We start from the raw sequence: 17,286 nt of genomic DNA, 5'->3' as shown, positions 1-17,286 counted from the left end.
TTAAAACAACCCTAAGGTACCACCTCACACTTATCAGATTGGGTAACATGACAGAAAAAGAAAATGAAAAATGTTGGAGGGGATGTGGAAAAAATAGGGACACTAATGCACCATTGGTGAAATTATGAACTGGTCTAGCCATTCTGGAGAGCTATTTGGAACTATGCCCAAAGAGCTATAAAACCGCATACACTCTGACCCAGCTATGCTGCTACTAGGTCTGTATCCTAAAGAGATCAAAGAAAAAAGGAAAAGTACCTATATATATATATATATATCAGCTCTGTGTTGGCAAAGAATTGGAAATTGAGAGGATGCCCATCATTTGGGGAATGGCTGAACAAGTTGTGGTATGTGATTGTGATTAGAATACTATTGTGCTATAAGAAATGATGAGGGGGGTAGTTTCAGAAAAACTTGGGAAGACCTCTATGAATTGATGCAGAGTGAAATGAACAGAACCAGGAGATAAGATGATCAACTCTAAAAGACTTAGCTACTCTGATCAACACAATGATCTATGACAGTTCCAAGGGACTCATTATGAAAATGCTATCTATCCCCAGAGAACTGATGAAGTCAATGCAAATTGAAGTATAATTTTTTCACTTTATTTTTCTTGCTTTTTTTTCAATATGGCTAATATTGAAATATGCTTTGTGTGATTTCACGTGTCTAATTGATACCACATTGCTTATCTTCTCAATGAGTGGGGAAAGGGCATGGGCTGGAGAGAATTTAAAATGCAAAATTAAAAAAAAAGAATGTTAAAAATAAATACATATATATATATTTTTAAAAAGAAACATCATTGCTAACTTTGGACAGAGCAGTTTTGGCTGAATGATGAGCTTAGAAACCTGATTACAGTTAGAAAAGAATGAGAAGAGGGAGCAGAGACACTTACATAGATGGCCTTCTCAGGGAGCTTAGCCATATAAGGCAGAAGAGATACAGAATGAGAGTTAGCAGGAACAGAAGGATCAAATGAGTTTTTTGAGGACAGAGGAGACATGGACATGTTTGTAGGCAGTAGGGAAGCAGCCAGCAGACTGGAAAAGACTGAAGCTAAGTGAGAAAGTGGCAACCTGCTAGAGGAATCAGCATGGAATGAGATCATTTGCACATGGAAGGGTCGAGATCTACATTAAAGGAGCAAGACCCTTTTCAATCATTGAATAGGTCTTGCTTCCCCAACAAGATTATAAGATCTAAGATGACATGTCTAATATTTTGGTATCAGACATATAGTAAGTACTTAACAATACTTGTTCATTGGTGCATAGCAATTTACTTTATCAAACTATTTGGGAGCAAGTAAGCTATTGAGCATAAATTCAGCACAATGAGAATTGCATTAGCTCTTTCAGTGCTTCACTTCCAAACCGAGATCAACTGGGCTAATTTGGAGCCACATTCTCCATGTATCAGTGTGGGGCAAAATCAATGATGATATGGTTAATTGGAAGGCTTTAGTTATGATCCCTTGTTTCTAAATTGGAACATCCAGGCTGACCCCATTATTACTTTTGCCTTCCTTTTTTCTCTTGCTTTACATTAAGTAACTGTGGTAGCACTGCACGTGAGCCTTTTCTATAATACTATCTTTCACTACTTTCTTTTTCATTCATTCATTCATTCATATCAACAGGAGTATCCTATAGCTGGAGGACTAAAGCCATATAATGGCCAATCAGGAGAAGCAGACCTTGTCAGCCTTTCAGAATTAACTATTATGAATTACTCAAACAGTGCAGGTCTGAGGTTGAAGAGAAATATCTATTTGACAATCTCACAAATAGTCTTTTACTTTACAGAACAGTCTATTGAATATAGTGGACTATTTGAGTATTCTATGGTTCCAATAAGAGTAATAATAAAAATAGTTAACATTTCCATAGCACTTTAACGTTTACCAAGTGTTTTGCATGTATTATCTCATTTGAGCCTTCAAACTACACTATGACGTAGGTGCTATTATTATCCCTATTTTACAGATGAAAAAACAGAGACTTAGCGGTTAAGTGACTTGCTGAGGGTCACACAGTTAGTAAGAATCTGAGACAAGATTCAAACTCAGGTCTTCCTGAATCCATCATTCTATCCAATCTACCTCCTAGCTGTGTTTGGTCATGTATGCTTGTGAGAACTGTATGTCTTTTGCCGTTTCTGTGGTATAGAAAATTTAAAAAACTCTCCCTTACCTGCCACCCACATCATATATTAAGTATCTCTGCAGGAAGAGACACTGTTACCCTATGGGAAACCCTATGACATGGGATGGGAAAACCCTAGACATCAGCCGTGGCTTAGAGATTTTCCTAGAGAAATGCAGGTAGGAGCACTAAAGAGAGAGAGGTAAACGAACCTCTTACTGGATCAGGCCTCCAAGATATAACTCAGGCCATCAGAGCCCAAAACCAGTCTTGGGGGGGCAGCCCTTGGGTGATACTTTGACCACTTTACTTAATAAACATTTGGATAGAAAACATATTTAGAACTTTTAAACAACAGAAATGGAATTTTTGTCTAAGTTGCCAATAACAAAGGAATAGGGATGAGAGAATGTAGGGTCAGTCCCCTTCTCCATATAAAGAAATTCACCACACTAATAGGGTAAGTCCCAGCCATAAGAGAGGAATTATGAACTGGTGTGAAAAGACTGTTTGTATCTACCTCCTGCTTGCCTCCCTTAGGAATTGTATTAGATTACTAGTTTTCTCAGGTTCTGTTACAGTAGCATTCGTCATAGTCTAACACAGGCAAATTGTTGCAGGTCTGTTCTGCTTGATTCGTATATTCTTTGCCGCTGATTGGGCTTGTTTGGTTCTTTATTCTTAATAGACACTGTGACTATTGGAAAATTTCCCATCACTTGTTTTCTTTCTCCCAGAAACTCCTGCTCCTCTCCCAATAACAACTGTGCCTTGGGCCCACAGTAATATGGAAGAATAAGTTCTTACCCTATTAGTGCCTGTGTCTCAGGCCTTTTTGGGGAAGGAATAGGAGAATTTTTATTTTTTAATTAAAACATTTTTCAATGAACAAAAATCCACCTTATTTTCTTCCCATCTTCCCTCACTCCCACTGAAAAAGAAAAAAAGGCAAAAAAAAAAAAGCCTTAACAAACATACATAGTCAAGCAAAACAACTTTATGATTTGGCCATGTCCAAAAAATATGTCTCAATCTGTACCCTGAGTTCATCACTTCTCTGTTAGGAGGTGGCTCAGGCCTTTTTTCCCCCATTGAAAAAAATATCATGCTAGCAAATATAAGATACATGGTTGTCATAGCATATAGTTACATATTATTTTGCATTGTATATTCTCATTTGTCTTAATAATGCTTTCCCCAGTAGATTATAAGCCTCATGTTTTGAATAGTAATTGAACCTATATGGTAGGTATTTGATACATACTTATTGATAGAGTACTGTGGGCCTCAGTTACCTAACTTACAAAATGAGTTGAACACAATCAGTGGTTTCATCCTGTCAATAGATCAGCATTTGGTCATGTATTTTCTTTTTAAAAAATTTTGTATTCATATATTTTGTTTGTTGCAACAAATACTTCCCAACAAGCATCGAAACAGATCCCTTGCAAAGTACATTCCTCTAAAACAGTTAAGCAAAACCAACTAATTATATGATTTAATTATGTATTTTATCAATCATTGGATGCTAATTGTATACCTCCTGTTATGCAAGTGTTCAGAAAATCTTGTCATCTTAAAAAGGGGTTCTCAAAAAGAAAAAAAAGGGGCTCTCATCCTTGAAAAGTTTATGGAACCTTCAACTATATGATCTCCAAGACTGCTTCCAGTTTTAAATTTTAAGATCAATTATGGATTAAAATCTTGTGAACAATTCCCCAACAATAAAGGCTAGCAAAAAAAGTGCTAGGCATCTATTTGATAAATTAAAAATAAATTTATTATATATTATAGGGAATAACCTCACATTGGCTGGCCTAGGATGAAATAAAATGGTTTAATAGGCTTCTAGTGCTTAGGTTTACTTTTTCTACAATACTATAGAATTGCTAGCTATTCAAATTTTTAATATTTTTGGAATTTGCTAGGCAGCTCGGTGGATAGAGTGCAGGACCTGGAGTCAGGAAGAAGTGAGTTCAAATGAGACCTCAGACACTTACTAGCTGTGTGACTCTGTACAACTCACTTAACTTCTGTTTGTCTTACTCCACAGGAGAAAATGGCAAACCACTCTAGTATCTTTGCCAAGAAAATCCCATGGACACGACTGAATAACAAGAAGCATCTAGAGTGTGCTAAACCCAGTGAAGAATCTCTGAAGATACAAGGAAGGGCAAAAATAGTTCCTACCCTCAAGGAGATCATGTAATAAATGAAGATATTTAAATCAATAGGAACATTCAAGATAGAGTAGGTAGAACGTTGCCTTAGGAGGGGAGATGGGGGTTTGGGGGGCAGGTCTGAGAAAGGCCTGCATAAGGTGGGATGTGCCTCTGACACAAATTAGCTCTGCGACCATGGGTCAGTCACCAATGTCTGCTCAGTGCTCCAAATAACTCTCTTAAGCTGGTGACTTCCTGGGAAGTGGAGGATCTGTATCCTGTTAAAGGTGGAAGACACATTTACTGAAGGACAGAATTATGCAGAACCCAATCCTAACGTTCTTTTCTCAACTTTGCAATCAGAAGGCCTAGCTTCCAGGTCCTGCTCTGCCCCTCACCAGCTGCCTCAGTTTACCTATCTGTAAAATAAGGGGTTGGCCCCTTGGAGCCTTGTTAAGTCAGAAGATCTGGGATCAAATTCTGTTTCTGACATTGATTTGCTGGGTATCCCTGGGCTAGTTATATTATAATTTTTTTTTTTTTTTTGGATATAGCCAATTTAGAAATTTGTTCTCTAAAGGTCTTTCCGATCACATACAGCCACGAATCTGTCATTCACTTCTGGCCTCAGGGCCACCGGAAATGAAGTCACTGAAAGGAGGGCGACTCTTCCGGGAGGAAGTGCCCCGCCTTCTTACGTTTGGCGCCAAATTGCGAGGCTAAGGGCGGAGCCAAGGTGGGAATCCCTGCTTCTCTGCGCCTGTGCGCAGCGAGCTCTCGCGAGAGCAACTTAGGCGCGGGACGCGCGGTAGTCTGGTTTCGCTAGTTGGTCACGGTCGGGCAGAGCGTCGGTGAGGGGCAGGTGGGCTACGGTGAGGGCTGCCGGGAGCCGAAGCGGAACGAGGGGGACCCCGGGAGGTGTTTGGTGTGGGGTCTGGGCGAGGCCCAGGCGGAACATGCAGCGGGCGCCGCCGAGGGAGCTGGGGGCAACGAGGCCCGCCGCTCAGCACCTGGTTGTGGTTGCGGCGGGGCTGGGCCTGGAGCGGAGGCAGGGTTGGAGGTGGGCGTGTTGGGTTGCCGGTTCTCCCTGCCTCGGTTTCCCTCGCCGCCTGGCGAGTGTGGAGTGAAATGTTAATGGACACACCCACCCCTCGCCCAAAGTCTTGGAGGGGCCGCTGGGAGCATTTAGTTTTATTTAGATGATGTTGGCGTGCAGATTACAGATAGGAAACTCCTGGGTGTCTCTCTTCTCCGAGGGTACTACGCAGGCCTAGGGTGGCAAAGTAACCACCTAGATCATACGCTGTTAACTGATTGCTCTTCTTTCTCAGCACTAGGTCCGGACACCCTCCCTTCTCCGTGTTTATCTATTTATGCCATTGTAAACTGTTAAGTGTTACATAAAGGGATAATCATTATTTTGTGTCCAGTTTCCGAGGGGCAGCGAGTGGTTATAGAGCTGGAAGCCAAGAAGGAGTTGTAGTCCTGATGCTCTCACAGGCAGTGTGACCCTGGACAAGTCACATAACTTTTCAGTGCCCTACCAACTCTGAGACAACGAGTTTTAGAGGAAGCGCCCACCTGCGTTAGTAGAGGGAGTTTCTTTACTTTGAAGCTACCTTATAGCCAATGAAATTACAGGTCTCACCCCTCTTAAACTGTCATCTTGTATATGCATTTTTCCCCTGTTTATAATAAGGTAGTCTAAGGCATGAACTGGCTTGTGTTTTTTAATCCCACCCTCTGCACCTTGGGCATAGTAGATTGTCTTTGTTGAAACATTTTTTAAAATTTAATTTTTTCAATAATTAACCCCGCCCCCCTACTCACTTCCCTTTCTCCTCTGTTCTCTCTGCCCTCCAGAAAAAAAAGGAAAAAGAAAATCCTTACAGCAAATATGTGTAATTAAACAAAACAAATTTCTGGATTGGCCATATTAAAAAAGTAATAATATGAGTAGCCCAGGGATACCCAGAAAATAAATGTCAGAAACAGAATTTGATCCCAGGTCTTCTGACTTAACAAGTCTAGCATTTTAATGGTACTTCTATACTTGAATCATAAAACATGGTCATCCTGATAAGGACTAGGGAGAGGATAGGTTTCATATGAAAAATTTCTATTTAGGAAGAAGTGTTTTGTTATTTTTAATTATCTTTACTTCTCTCATCTCCTTTTCCTAGTAGGACCGATGGAACCAGAGGAGAACAATTTGCTGGACCTTCCTGATTTTGAGGCAGTAGAAGATGAAACTTTTCAACCTTTTCCACCTCCAGCCTCTCCAGGAAGGGATGATGCTGGAGAAAATGAGCCTACCACAGGTAAGAAAGGAGTGGTTCCAAAAAATGCCTAAGTAATCATTATCATGTAAATAATATTGTTTAGAAATTATATCACTATCAATAATGCTTACTTGGGAATAAACTGTATTTGATGACATCTCAAAACCAGAGTGCAACTAGACTCTTAACAAAGCTAGAGAAAACCACAGTGTAATTAAGTGGGTGTTCTAATTTTTAGGGAACGTATACCCAAACTTTAACAGATAAGCCGAGTGGATGTGAGTGAAATTATTCACAAGGCAGTTCTTATTTTAAGATGTTCACTTCTAGTAAATACAACGTTCCACATTATCTTTTAATTACAGAAATAATTTTAAATGTCCTTATCTTCATTCAGATGCAAGGAGGGATCAGATGGGAGATATGCCTGTAGCTACAAGGAAAACTGTAAAAAGGAATTTGCCTAAGTTAGATGCTCAGAGGTATTTCTTAACTTTCTTTGATTATGTTATAGTTTGTGTTTGTTAGGGTGGTTTTGGGTACATTGTTTCATTTTACTGATCAAATTTTAACTTGCCTAGTGTAAAAGAGATTTTTGATTTGTTAAGAAATAACTTTCCATATTTTCCATGCAAGTCTACTTTTTAACTTAGTGATAGTCACAGTACATATTTATGATTTCACAGATTAATTTCAGAAAGAGGACTTCCAGCATTAAGGCATGTGTTTGATAAGGTAAAATTCAAAGGTAAAGGCCATGAGGTAAGAAACAGCTAATTTTGATATACTTGCCTTTATATTATTATTATTAATAATATCTTGAATTCAAATGGCATCATTTTCCTGTTATTGTTCAGTTGTGTCCAACTCTGTGATCCCATAGGCCATAACATGCTAGCTATTTTCCTTAGAAGCCCAGAAAACTTTATAGACTTTCCATGCCACTACAATTTATTTGGGAAGGTGGTTATAATCTTCATTTTATAGATGGAGAGACAAATTAAGTTACTTAAGATTATATAGTTAGCCATTGTTAGAACTTGATTTCTTGACTTTTGGTTTCAAAATTAGTCCTTGTTATAAAAAAATTATTAAACAGAAAATGAAATACTTCACAGTAAACCCTGCAAATTAATTATAGCTGTTATTCATTATTAAAAAGTCAAAGTCATATTAAAAAGTTAGTTTTTTTCAGCAAGTTCTTTATGCCAGTTCACATTCAACTAGGAAGGTTTGAGTAGGAAGAAGTCCTAATCCTTTAATGAAAACACAGAATACATCTATGGAAAGGGCTTAAGAAGATGTATTAGACCTTTTTTGTATCATAGACCCTTTGGCATGCTGGAAGCCTATCAACTCAATATCGTTTTTAAATGCATAAAATAGATAGAATTACAGAGAAGTGAAATACATTGACAATTATCAAAATATTTTTTAAAGTTCATGGATCTGACCCCAGCCCCCCACCCTACCCCCCAGTTAAGAGCACCTTGATTAGACTGTAGCCAAAGCACCCTTATTCTGGCAGTCTTTGCGATGGAAATACTCTTACCAGTTTCTTCCTTTTAAGAATTTTGAATGTTTTTTTCCCCTCAAAATCTTGAGTCTTGAATGCTTCCTGAGCCTTCTGTGAATAGTTATTTCTGAAAGTTCCGTTGACATAAACATTTATATAATTATACCTATATGATTTTAATATGATCCATGTGTAACTGCTGTAGCATTTGGAATAAATTTTATTTGGGGATTTTTCCTGGCCTATATAAAACTATATCTAAAGTATTTTTAAGCTAATAAGTTTTTTTTGAAAATGCTTATTAGAATATTTATCTGAAATTCACTATTTTACCTTTAAGTGAATAAATATTCTAGGCTCTTTTAGATTTAGTAACTCCTTACTGACTACTTTCCTTTTAAAAGTTTCTCAACTCTAAAAATACTAAATGACACCAGTGTCTTTGGCAATACTCCTTATTCTGAAATCTGCTGATGTAGTCAAATGTTTGGATGAAACTTCTATTTAGTAATTTTATTTTTATGTTCTAGGCAGAAGATTTGAAGACATTAATCAGACACATGGAGCACTGGGCACATAGGCTATTCCCTAAACTGCAATTTGAGGATTTTATTGGTAGAGTAGAACAATTGGGAAATAAGAAAGAAGTTCAGGTGAGTATTGACTATGATAGGTATCCTCAATACCATATAGCAGGACTGTCCAAAACACAGGTCGTGTGCCCCCAGGACGCCTGCCTGTGTCCACCACAAGCACAGAAATCGACAAAAGCATTTATGTCAGTTTCCATGCCCATAGTAAACACAGGTGGGCCACATAAATTCGCACTGCAGGCTGCATGAAGCCTGCAGGCTGCTCTTTGGACTGCCCTGCCATATAGTACAAGCATAGACTTATTGGAAGGAAGAAATGATATTTTAAATTAAAATGTTTAGAAGTGATTTAAGAAGGCATCTGTAATTACTGTACTTGTGAGTACTTTACAACTATTTTAAAAACTTAAAGGATTCTTCCACAAATACAAATTGTAATCCCTTCTATGCCTTTTTTGAATTTTTATCCTTTAAATTTAACTTAACTGATACTCAGTGTGCTGAGAAGGCGCTCCAAAATTAGCTAGGGTGACCCTCATATATTAGACTTTCTACATAATCTTTTCCTAGGTCCAGAGTCAAGGCTTTTCTAGGTAAGTGTAGAAACTGAGGGCTTGCACTGTACTGATACAATCTTCAAGAATCCTAGAACAACCTTCATATAAATTTGAAGCATCGTAGAACTTTAATAGGACACTATAAAAGCAGTTGTTTTTAAGCTTTTTTTAAGCACAGCAGAGCTACCATTGTTATTCTGTATTTTCAATTGGCTAAGCCTACTAGGGAAGAAAATAATCCATAATGTTAATATAGAATAATAAAAGAAATAAAGTTATCCCATGAAACTTAGAGTAGAATGAGTGATATTCAACTTTAAGTAGTTTTTGTTTTTCCACTACGCTGACATTCTACACTGACAGTGTTGAAGTGTAAACATGTGCTTTCTTATTTTCAGACTTGCTTAAAGCGAATTCGACTTGATCTTCCTATTGTACATGAGGATTTTATTAGTAATGATGGTAAGTATTTGCTGTAGTTACAGTTGAGGGAAAAGTTTTTATACTCCATTTTGTTTTTAGAATATGTTCTAATGGATTGGGGCGTTTTTTTAAAAAGCAAATAATGGATATATTTTTATATATCCATTTATCTTTATATATCTTTAAAGCAAAAAATGACAATCTAACAAATAAGAAGTCAGGTTAAAATAGCCTTGTAAATGCAAATTACTGCTAATCCAGAATGTGGTGGTGCTCAATAAGATGCTTATGTAAAGTCTATTGTGTCCTTCCTTGAGTGCTATTTTGTAGAAGATATTAAAAGACTTTAAGAGTTGATGTAGACACTGTTTATCCTTGGTTAACTCATGATTTAGTCAAGATTAGGAAGCTAGTAAAAGGATGATGTCAAGATAAGAGGTATTGATGTCCGCATCCTAGTGACTGAATATGGAAAAGGTGCTTTTTGGAAGATTAAGTGGAATAAGCTGATGTTGAAATAGTTTGTCTTTTACTCAATTTAGAGCTGAGCCTAAGATCATGACAGGGGCCTTGAGGACATCTGATTCAGCCCCTTATTTTACAGGAGAAGAATTTGAGGCGCAGGAAGGCTAAATGACTTCCCCTAGGTCATTCTGGTGGCAGGGCTGCAACAAGACCAAAGTGACTGTACTTGGTATTGGTTACATTTGTTAGTCACTCAGTGTAACCACACAGTCAGTCACATATATCAATCAATACAAGTGGTTCCTGCCGACAGGGTCTGTCTAGTTATCAGATTTCCTGTGCGATGGTTCTGCACATCTATCTCTTTTCAATGTATTTGTGTTGTTTATAAGAAACATAGTGGAAAACATAGGCTCAATATAGAATTCCCCAGGATCACCAAGAATAATTTAACACAATACCAGAACTGGATTTCTTGCCAAGATATGTGGCATACAGTGGGATTTCATGTGTTGTTTGTCCTTCCTGCTGGAAGAGGACCATGACCTCAGGAAATGACGCTGTGATTTGCAAGTGAATTGGATTTAAGTGAAGGAGGGCTGTTCAAAGTCACCAGCTTCACTTTGTCCTCCAGAGCCATCTGGGTCCAATGACAAGATAAAGATCAGGACAATTGGAGAGGGCCCCAGATTCAGTGGGAGACCTTGGCCTTTTTAAGCTGAAGTCTTTCCTAGGTCTCAGTTTGACTGAGGCAACACTCATTCAGTGATTAAGGCTAGGTAAGAAATAAGCAAGGAATGGCTTCCTTTACCTAGTCAAAAAAAAAAAAGTCAATCTGAGAGGGGAAGATCCTCAGGCTTTCTGGCCAAAACAGAAACAATTGCTATTTACATTCATTCTGAGCCATCTGCTCCCAAAACAGTGACCCAGTGAGGCTTGGGCTGGGACCTGTTGTTGGCCAATCTAGGAGAGCCAGAGTGGTTTGGATTTAAGGCATGGTTCTTAAGAAAGAAAGATAGCCCATAAACCCCAAGATGTCTTTCTTGGGTTTCAGTGATCAAATTCCTTTGTCCAGAGTGCCCAAGGGTAAAGGTATGATATCATGTATTAGACCAAGGGAAAAGAAGGAGGAAAGCAGGGGAAGGGAAGGAAGGAAGGAGAGGAATGAATTTCATATATGTAAGGATTGGAGTAGTTACTGAACTACTAAAAGGACCTCTAAATAAAGAGAACCAGGACTCTAGAATTTAAGAATTTTTGCCCATTTTTTATCCTTTACCTTATGCCTTTTTAATCAGTGTGGCTATTTAACTTTAAAGTCTTTTTAAAATGCTTTTTTGGTTGGCAAATAACCTCAATTAACATTCCTCCACAAGGCCTCTGATGCCTCATTTTGGTGTGAAGATAACCTTGTGTTTTTAAAAAATTACTATTTTTTGTTTTTTAATTAGGCTTTTAAGAATTAATCTGTTGTACCCATTACCTCCTCCTTCTTGAGCATGTCTGAAAATTTACGTCTTTCTGCGTTTTATAAGTGTTGTGTTTCATCTTTTGGACTCATGGTTTATCTTTGCCACGATCAGAATTCTAAAGGCTTTCAAATTTGTTTTTCCTCTATGTTATTATAAAAATAATTCTCCTAGTTTCTGCTCATTTCATTCAGCCTCAGATTGTTTCTTCTGAAACTGCTTCATCAGTCTTATGAGACAAAAATATGACATTACATTTATGTATCCCAGTTTATTTAGCCATTACCTAATAAGAGGATACTTCTTTAGTTTCCATTTTTTTGTTATTCTGAAAAAAGCTGTTATAAATATATTTGCTCATATGAATCCTTTCCCTCTGTTAAAGAGTATATACAGTTTGGTAACTTTCTTGGCATAGTTCCAAATTGTTTTCCATAGTGGCTGGATAATTATCAGAACAGTACCTGTTTTCCTGTCACTTCTCCAACATTTAATTTGTATTTCTTTTCTTGTGCTTGTTATTAGCTTAGATTTCTTCCTTTAAAAAAACTGTTTGCTTATATCTTTTGACCATTTATCTATTGGGGAATGAATGGCTCTTAATAAGTTCGAATCGGTTCCTTATATATCTTGGATATTAGACCTTTATCAGAGAAACTTGCTGCAAAAGTTTTTTGCCAGTTTCCCTTCTAATTTTTACTACATTAGATTTGTTTCTGCAAAACCTTAAAATTTTATGTACTTAAAATTGTCCATTTTATTGTGTGATCAATCTATCACTTGTTTAATCATAAGCTCTTCTATCCAGATTCTGAAAAGTAGTTTCATCCTTGCTCCTTTAATTTCTTTATGATGTTACCTTTTGAATCTAGGTTATGGTATCCATTTTGATCTTATTTTAGTGTATGATATGAAGTGTTAGTCTAAATTTCAGTTTCTGTCCAACTGCTATCCAGTTTTCCCAGAAGTTTTTGTCATATAGTGAGTCCTTTCCCGCAGTAAACTGAGTCTCTGGTTTATCAAGTTACTATGCTTTTGTGTTTATTTTCTTCCATATGTTGTATACCTAATCTATTATATACTTATTGACATTTCTTTCTTTTTACAGCAGTAATGAAACATTTTAATGATTACTACTTTGTATTACAGTTTGACATTTATAGATTCTGTTCCTTCCCTCTTGTTTTCATTACTGCCCTTGAGATTCTTGACCTGACCTTCAGTGTTCTTGAAAGCTGACAGTCTTTCTTGTGGGAAGGAAGGACGGCTGAAATCTCTGACTGGCCGCTTGGAAAGTTGCAAAGGCTTTGAGTGATAGTCTAGTGACCAACTGTATATCATTATGACTTGTCTGAGAACTCACTTAGCTTAGTAAGTATGGTCTCATGGTAACAAATTTTTTGGATACAATAGCTCAAGAGTCAGTCATAGAGAGGTTTTTATCTGAGTAAATGGAGAGACTAGCTCTGCCAATGAAATTACAGAACCTTCAGGTCTATAATATCAGCAGTCTGGAATGTGTTAGGAATGCATTCTATCCCGATCAGGAGAATTACTGTTTTTTAGTAAACTTAAACTAGCTTTCACTCAGGGATTCTTCGTTCTTTAATAAGTCATTTATACAATTAGTATACTTGTGTGGATTTATTTTTGTTTTTTAATTTAGGTGATAAAGCAGAAAGTAATAGACTAGATACAACTACCACAGACTTCGATGCCTTGTTTGCAAACCCGGTTGATAGAGAAATATTTACTTCTCCGGCAAACACAAGTTTAACGGAGGAACAGCAGCAAAGAATTGAGAAGAACAAACAACTAGCCTTGGAAAGGAGACAGGCAAAACTGTTAAATAACAGTCATTCCCAAGAAAATGGTAAATTATAAATTTTGTTATATGTGCTGCCAGTAACATACCAAGGACATGTTAGAAATTTTTAACCTAAGTTTTTTCCATGCCCCCAAAATAATAAATCTAAGAAAAGATGATAAAGGTTCAATTTTAAAAGATAGTAAAACCTCGACTAGCTGGAACTCTTGGAAGCCTCACAATTTTAGGGCTGGAGGGAATGGATTTATACCCAAGAGCTTTTTAAAATTTTGACGATTTTGGATGGAAATATTTGAAATTCACTAAACATTTATCAAGCACCTATGAACCAAGAACTATACTAGGGATCAAAAGATAGCCTGGAAGATAAGATAAAACAGCCTGGAAAATAAGATACTGCACTCTGAACAATTTAGCTTTTTCTTGGTCACTCAGGGCCATCCTCATGAATGGCAGTTAATGTACTGAATACTGCAGTGACGCCTTCAAAACCTAGTGAGGGGCTGTAGGGCTGTTTGCCTTTCCTCTAAGGTCTCAGAATGTTGTGTTTAAACTTTGGATTCTGATTTTGAGGGTTTTTTTCTGCTGCCTTTTGTTTGTTGGTTCTTTTTTGCCATTACGGTTGGCAGCTGTCAGGATGCCTACCAGTAACTGTTTTCCAGCTTTCCAGTTCCCTTGCTAAATAAATTGGTTAGAATTTTGTATAAATTGAGTATGAATGAAAAGCTTATGAAATCCTCACTCTTTAGTATAAATTTAATACAGAGACTTTGACATCTTTTTTCACTGCTTAGGTGCCCTTTCTGGCTTCCTGTCTCTGTTTTGTTTTTTGTTTTTTTTTGAAGTGAGAAAGTATGATTTGGATCATAGATCTAAAGTTGGAAGAGACTGTACAGGGGTCCAGAATGAAACCCAAGCTCAGAAAGGCTAAGTAAATAAATTTATCTGAAGTCACACTTGTAGTAAAGTTGTAGCCAAGATTCAAGCTCAGATCTTCTAACTCAAAATTCAGAGCTCTTTCTGTGGTTCCATGGTTAATGCAAGCAGTGAAAATATCAACGTCACTGCAATATGAGAAATACAGGTGTTCCTTCAGACCCTTGAACACAACATGACTTTTCTCATGAAGTTCCTCCAGGCTTTTTTTCAATCAACTTATATGTCATTAAAATATTTGTTTACACTGGTTGATTGTACTGGAAGTGATTTTTAGGGAAAGGAACTATATAGAACAGGGCTGTCCAAATTGCTGCCCACAGTGTGATTTATGCAGCCCGCCTACAAGCATAGAAATTTACATAAATGCTTTAGTAAACAAAGCCAAGCTACCTCAGAGCTCTCACTAAAATGGCAAATAAAATATATTGTCTATTGTTTCAATAAAAACCTAAGGTTGGACAGCCTTGATATAGAATAAAGCCAGTACGTGGTGGCATCTTTGCTCCCATCTCCCCTCCCCCTCATCTTCTGTCTATTCTAAAACAGCAGAGTGGTGGGAGATAACTATTCTTTATTCCAGCCTAGCAGACAGTTGAGTACATGAGCATGTGCATGCACATGTGCACACACACATACCCCCCTTAAAATATTTCCAACTTGAAGAGACTTTCTTATCTACATAACTTCCTTATTAACCTATAATCAAATACATGGAACATTTGGTGCTATCATTGTCTAGTGATTCATAATGAAGTTCTTTATTCTGATTTTGAATATAGCCTCTCAATGGAATCTTTTAGGTCATTCACAGTTCAACACCCCCTGCCTACCCTTGAAGACCAGCCTCCATTGTTAAACTCACTACTTCTTTCCACTTTTGGACAAGTCTAAAAGGACTGAGAAATCCAAAGGGACTTTTGTACTTATTTAGGTTAAACTATGTTCACATCAAAATATTTTGTTCTTAGTGATAATTGTTAGATTTTGTATGTATGTATAAAATAAGACCAATCAGGTTAAAATTATAGTGGCTAATGACAATTTTTTTTTCAGATTTGTCAGTTATCATGCCCAGGACACAGGCATCTGAAAAAGATAGTACAAATGAAGCTCAAGAAAAGAACTTAAATGAATTAAATGAAGAAAATCTAGAAATCTCAGACGGTGCTGCCAGTACTGCAAATATAGATGACGACCTACAAAACTCAGGAGTAGATGAAGCCATTTAAAATATGCAACAATGACTAGCCAACCAATCTTTTTAGGAGTACTTACGTGCCAACAATGGGTTGCCTCATCCTGAAATATGGATTAGCCTCAGTTAAGACTAGAAGAATAGTCTTAATAGCTATTTGTCCTCCAATTTAAAAAGTAGAGATTTGTTGTATATTTTTCATAGTGGGTGGAAACATTTAAGTGGCTAACTTTATTAGCTTCTTAAAGATCTGGCACTTGTTTACATTTATCCCATTTATTTATTTATATTAGCCTAAGTTGTCATAGCTCCCATAGCTTCTTCTACTTGTTTCTTTATACAAACAGATTTTTTGACAATTAGGTGATTGCTGCTGCTAGCATACAGTTTAAGGGTCCTATGTTTTAACAAAAAGTGTTAAGATGACTGTAAATGACTGTACACTAATGTCTTTTTTTTGTAAAATGTGAATAAATAAAAGCTCTTTTACAGAAGAGCGTGAAATTTTAATGAATATAATGAAATCATTCTTTACATTAGGGTACATATATTGGTAATTTTCTTATATTTTTGAAAGTTAATGGGAATCTTAACATTTAAATGGTCACATAGAGGTAAGATAAGTTATGTTGGCATTTATATGTATGCCACGCAAACACATGAGACAACACTGCTTGGCATCCAGTTGTCTTTAGAGATTATATAGTAACATCAGTGAATTAATCTTGATGGTTTATCTGATAATTTGTACTTAAAATTCTTTGACTGCTGTGACCTTCATTTCTACTCTTACTTCAGCCACCCATAAGCACAGCCACATTTTCAGCTGAAACATGTATCTCCATGATTTAGAATTCTCAAATTCCAGTTACAGTCTTATTAGATCACTAATTTTAAAAATGCTCCTACATACTCTTACTTCTTCAATCTATTTCTGTCTTGCTGTATTTCCCTAAGCACCTGATCCCTCCTCTTCCTCATCAGCCATTTCAGTCTTTTTGTTATGTTTTCAGCCCCTAGACCTCTGGTAGTACCCACTTTGTTAACTTCCAATTCTGGGTAAACTCTGCTTCCTCAGCATTTCTTAACCAAGAAACTGTTCTTAGTAATTTCTAACTCATAAGGGGAATAACCATTTCATTTTCATATATTGATAGGCAATTTCTCCCTTGAGGCCCAAGGTCAATCTGATTCCAATGTGCATTCTAATATAGGAAAAGGGAAGGCAACATGGGACAGCCTATTGCTAAGAGTAAGTGAGAAGCTGGTAGAAATAAATATGTTGGGAATCAGTCGCTGTCCTGTGACACCTCTAGGTGTTCCTAGCATTAATCTGGCTGTCTCCAAACTGGAGCCTGTGATTTTGTCATTCTAGGATGCTCCACCATCAGTTCTGCAGTTTATAGTCTTTAGAGTTGCTTGAAAAAGTGACCTGCTCAGGTCAACCTCATCAAAAGAGTTTACATTTAGGACTTGAACCCAGAATTCTTCCAGATTCCAGATCCGTTACGTTACCCACTAGTTGCCTGACAGGAATGGTACACAGGCAAAACAGGTTCTTTTGAAGGATGTTATCTCAAGAGTCTGGGTATTGTCCCCTGGGTTTTCCCCTCCCTTGTCTTGGAGGACACTCAGGATGAGATTCCAAACTCTGGGATGTGTGGATGTGCGTATTGAGTCTGGTACAGAGAAAAGCGTGCT

At 37.2% G+C, this 17,286-nt stretch overlaps 1 protein-coding gene and 1 non-coding gene across 5 annotated transcripts; both read left to right on the top strand.

Moving 5' to 3' along the window:
- The first annotated feature begins 5,074 nt into the window (after positions 1-5,074).
- TIPIN (TIMELESS interacting protein) lies at positions 5,075-16,099 on the top strand. Of its 4 annotated transcripts, none has more exons than XM_036735570.1 (8): positions 5,075-5,190; positions 6,502-6,639; positions 6,998-7,082; positions 7,287-7,362; positions 8,647-8,769; positions 9,665-9,728; positions 13,290-13,496; positions 15,444-16,099. In XM_036735570.1, the coding sequence occupies exons 2-8, from the start codon at positions 6,510-6,512 to the stop codon at positions 15,617-15,619; spliced, it is 861 nt and encodes a 286-aa protein (XP_036591465.1). In that variant the 5' UTR covers positions 5,075-5,190; positions 6,502-6,509; the 3' UTR covers positions 15,620-16,099. The 4 variants fall into 4 exon arrangements, with proteins under 4 accessions (XP_036591465.1, XP_036591463.1, XP_036591462.1 ...); XM_036735568.1 differs by having other exon boundaries at positions 5,087-5,190; positions 6,505-6,639; XM_036735567.1 differs by having other exon boundaries at positions 5,090-5,180; positions 6,505-6,639.
- Positions 10,371-10,512, top strand: LOC118830394. Its single transcript, XR_005009039.1, has one exon.
- Positions 16,100-17,286: the final 1,187 nt, after the last annotated feature.

This window comes from Trichosurus vulpecula, chromosome 8 (assembly GCF_011100635.1).
Source record: "Trichosurus vulpecula isolate mTriVul1 chromosome 8, mTriVul1.pri, whole genome shotgun sequence".
NCBI classification, from domain to species: domain Eukaryota; kingdom Metazoa; phylum Chordata; class Mammalia; order Diprotodontia; family Phalangeridae; genus Trichosurus; species Trichosurus vulpecula.
This window is presented reverse-complemented; position numbering and strand designations above follow the sequence as displayed.

Excerpts from the sequence above, each read along its gene's own strand:
- TIPIN (XM_036735570.1), top strand. The coding sequence starts at position 6,510 with ATGGAACCAGAGGAGAACAATTTGCTGGACCTTCCTGATTTTGAGGCA. Across the intron at positions 7,083-7,286 it reads CCTAAGTTAGATGCTCAGAG|ATTAATTTCAGAAAGAGGAC; the intron begins GTATTTCTTAAC and ends ATGATTTCACAG. Across the intron at positions 9,729-13,289 it reads GGATTTTATTAGTAATGATG|GTGATAAAGCAGAAAGTAAT; the intron begins GTAAGTATTTGC and ends TTTTTAATTTAG.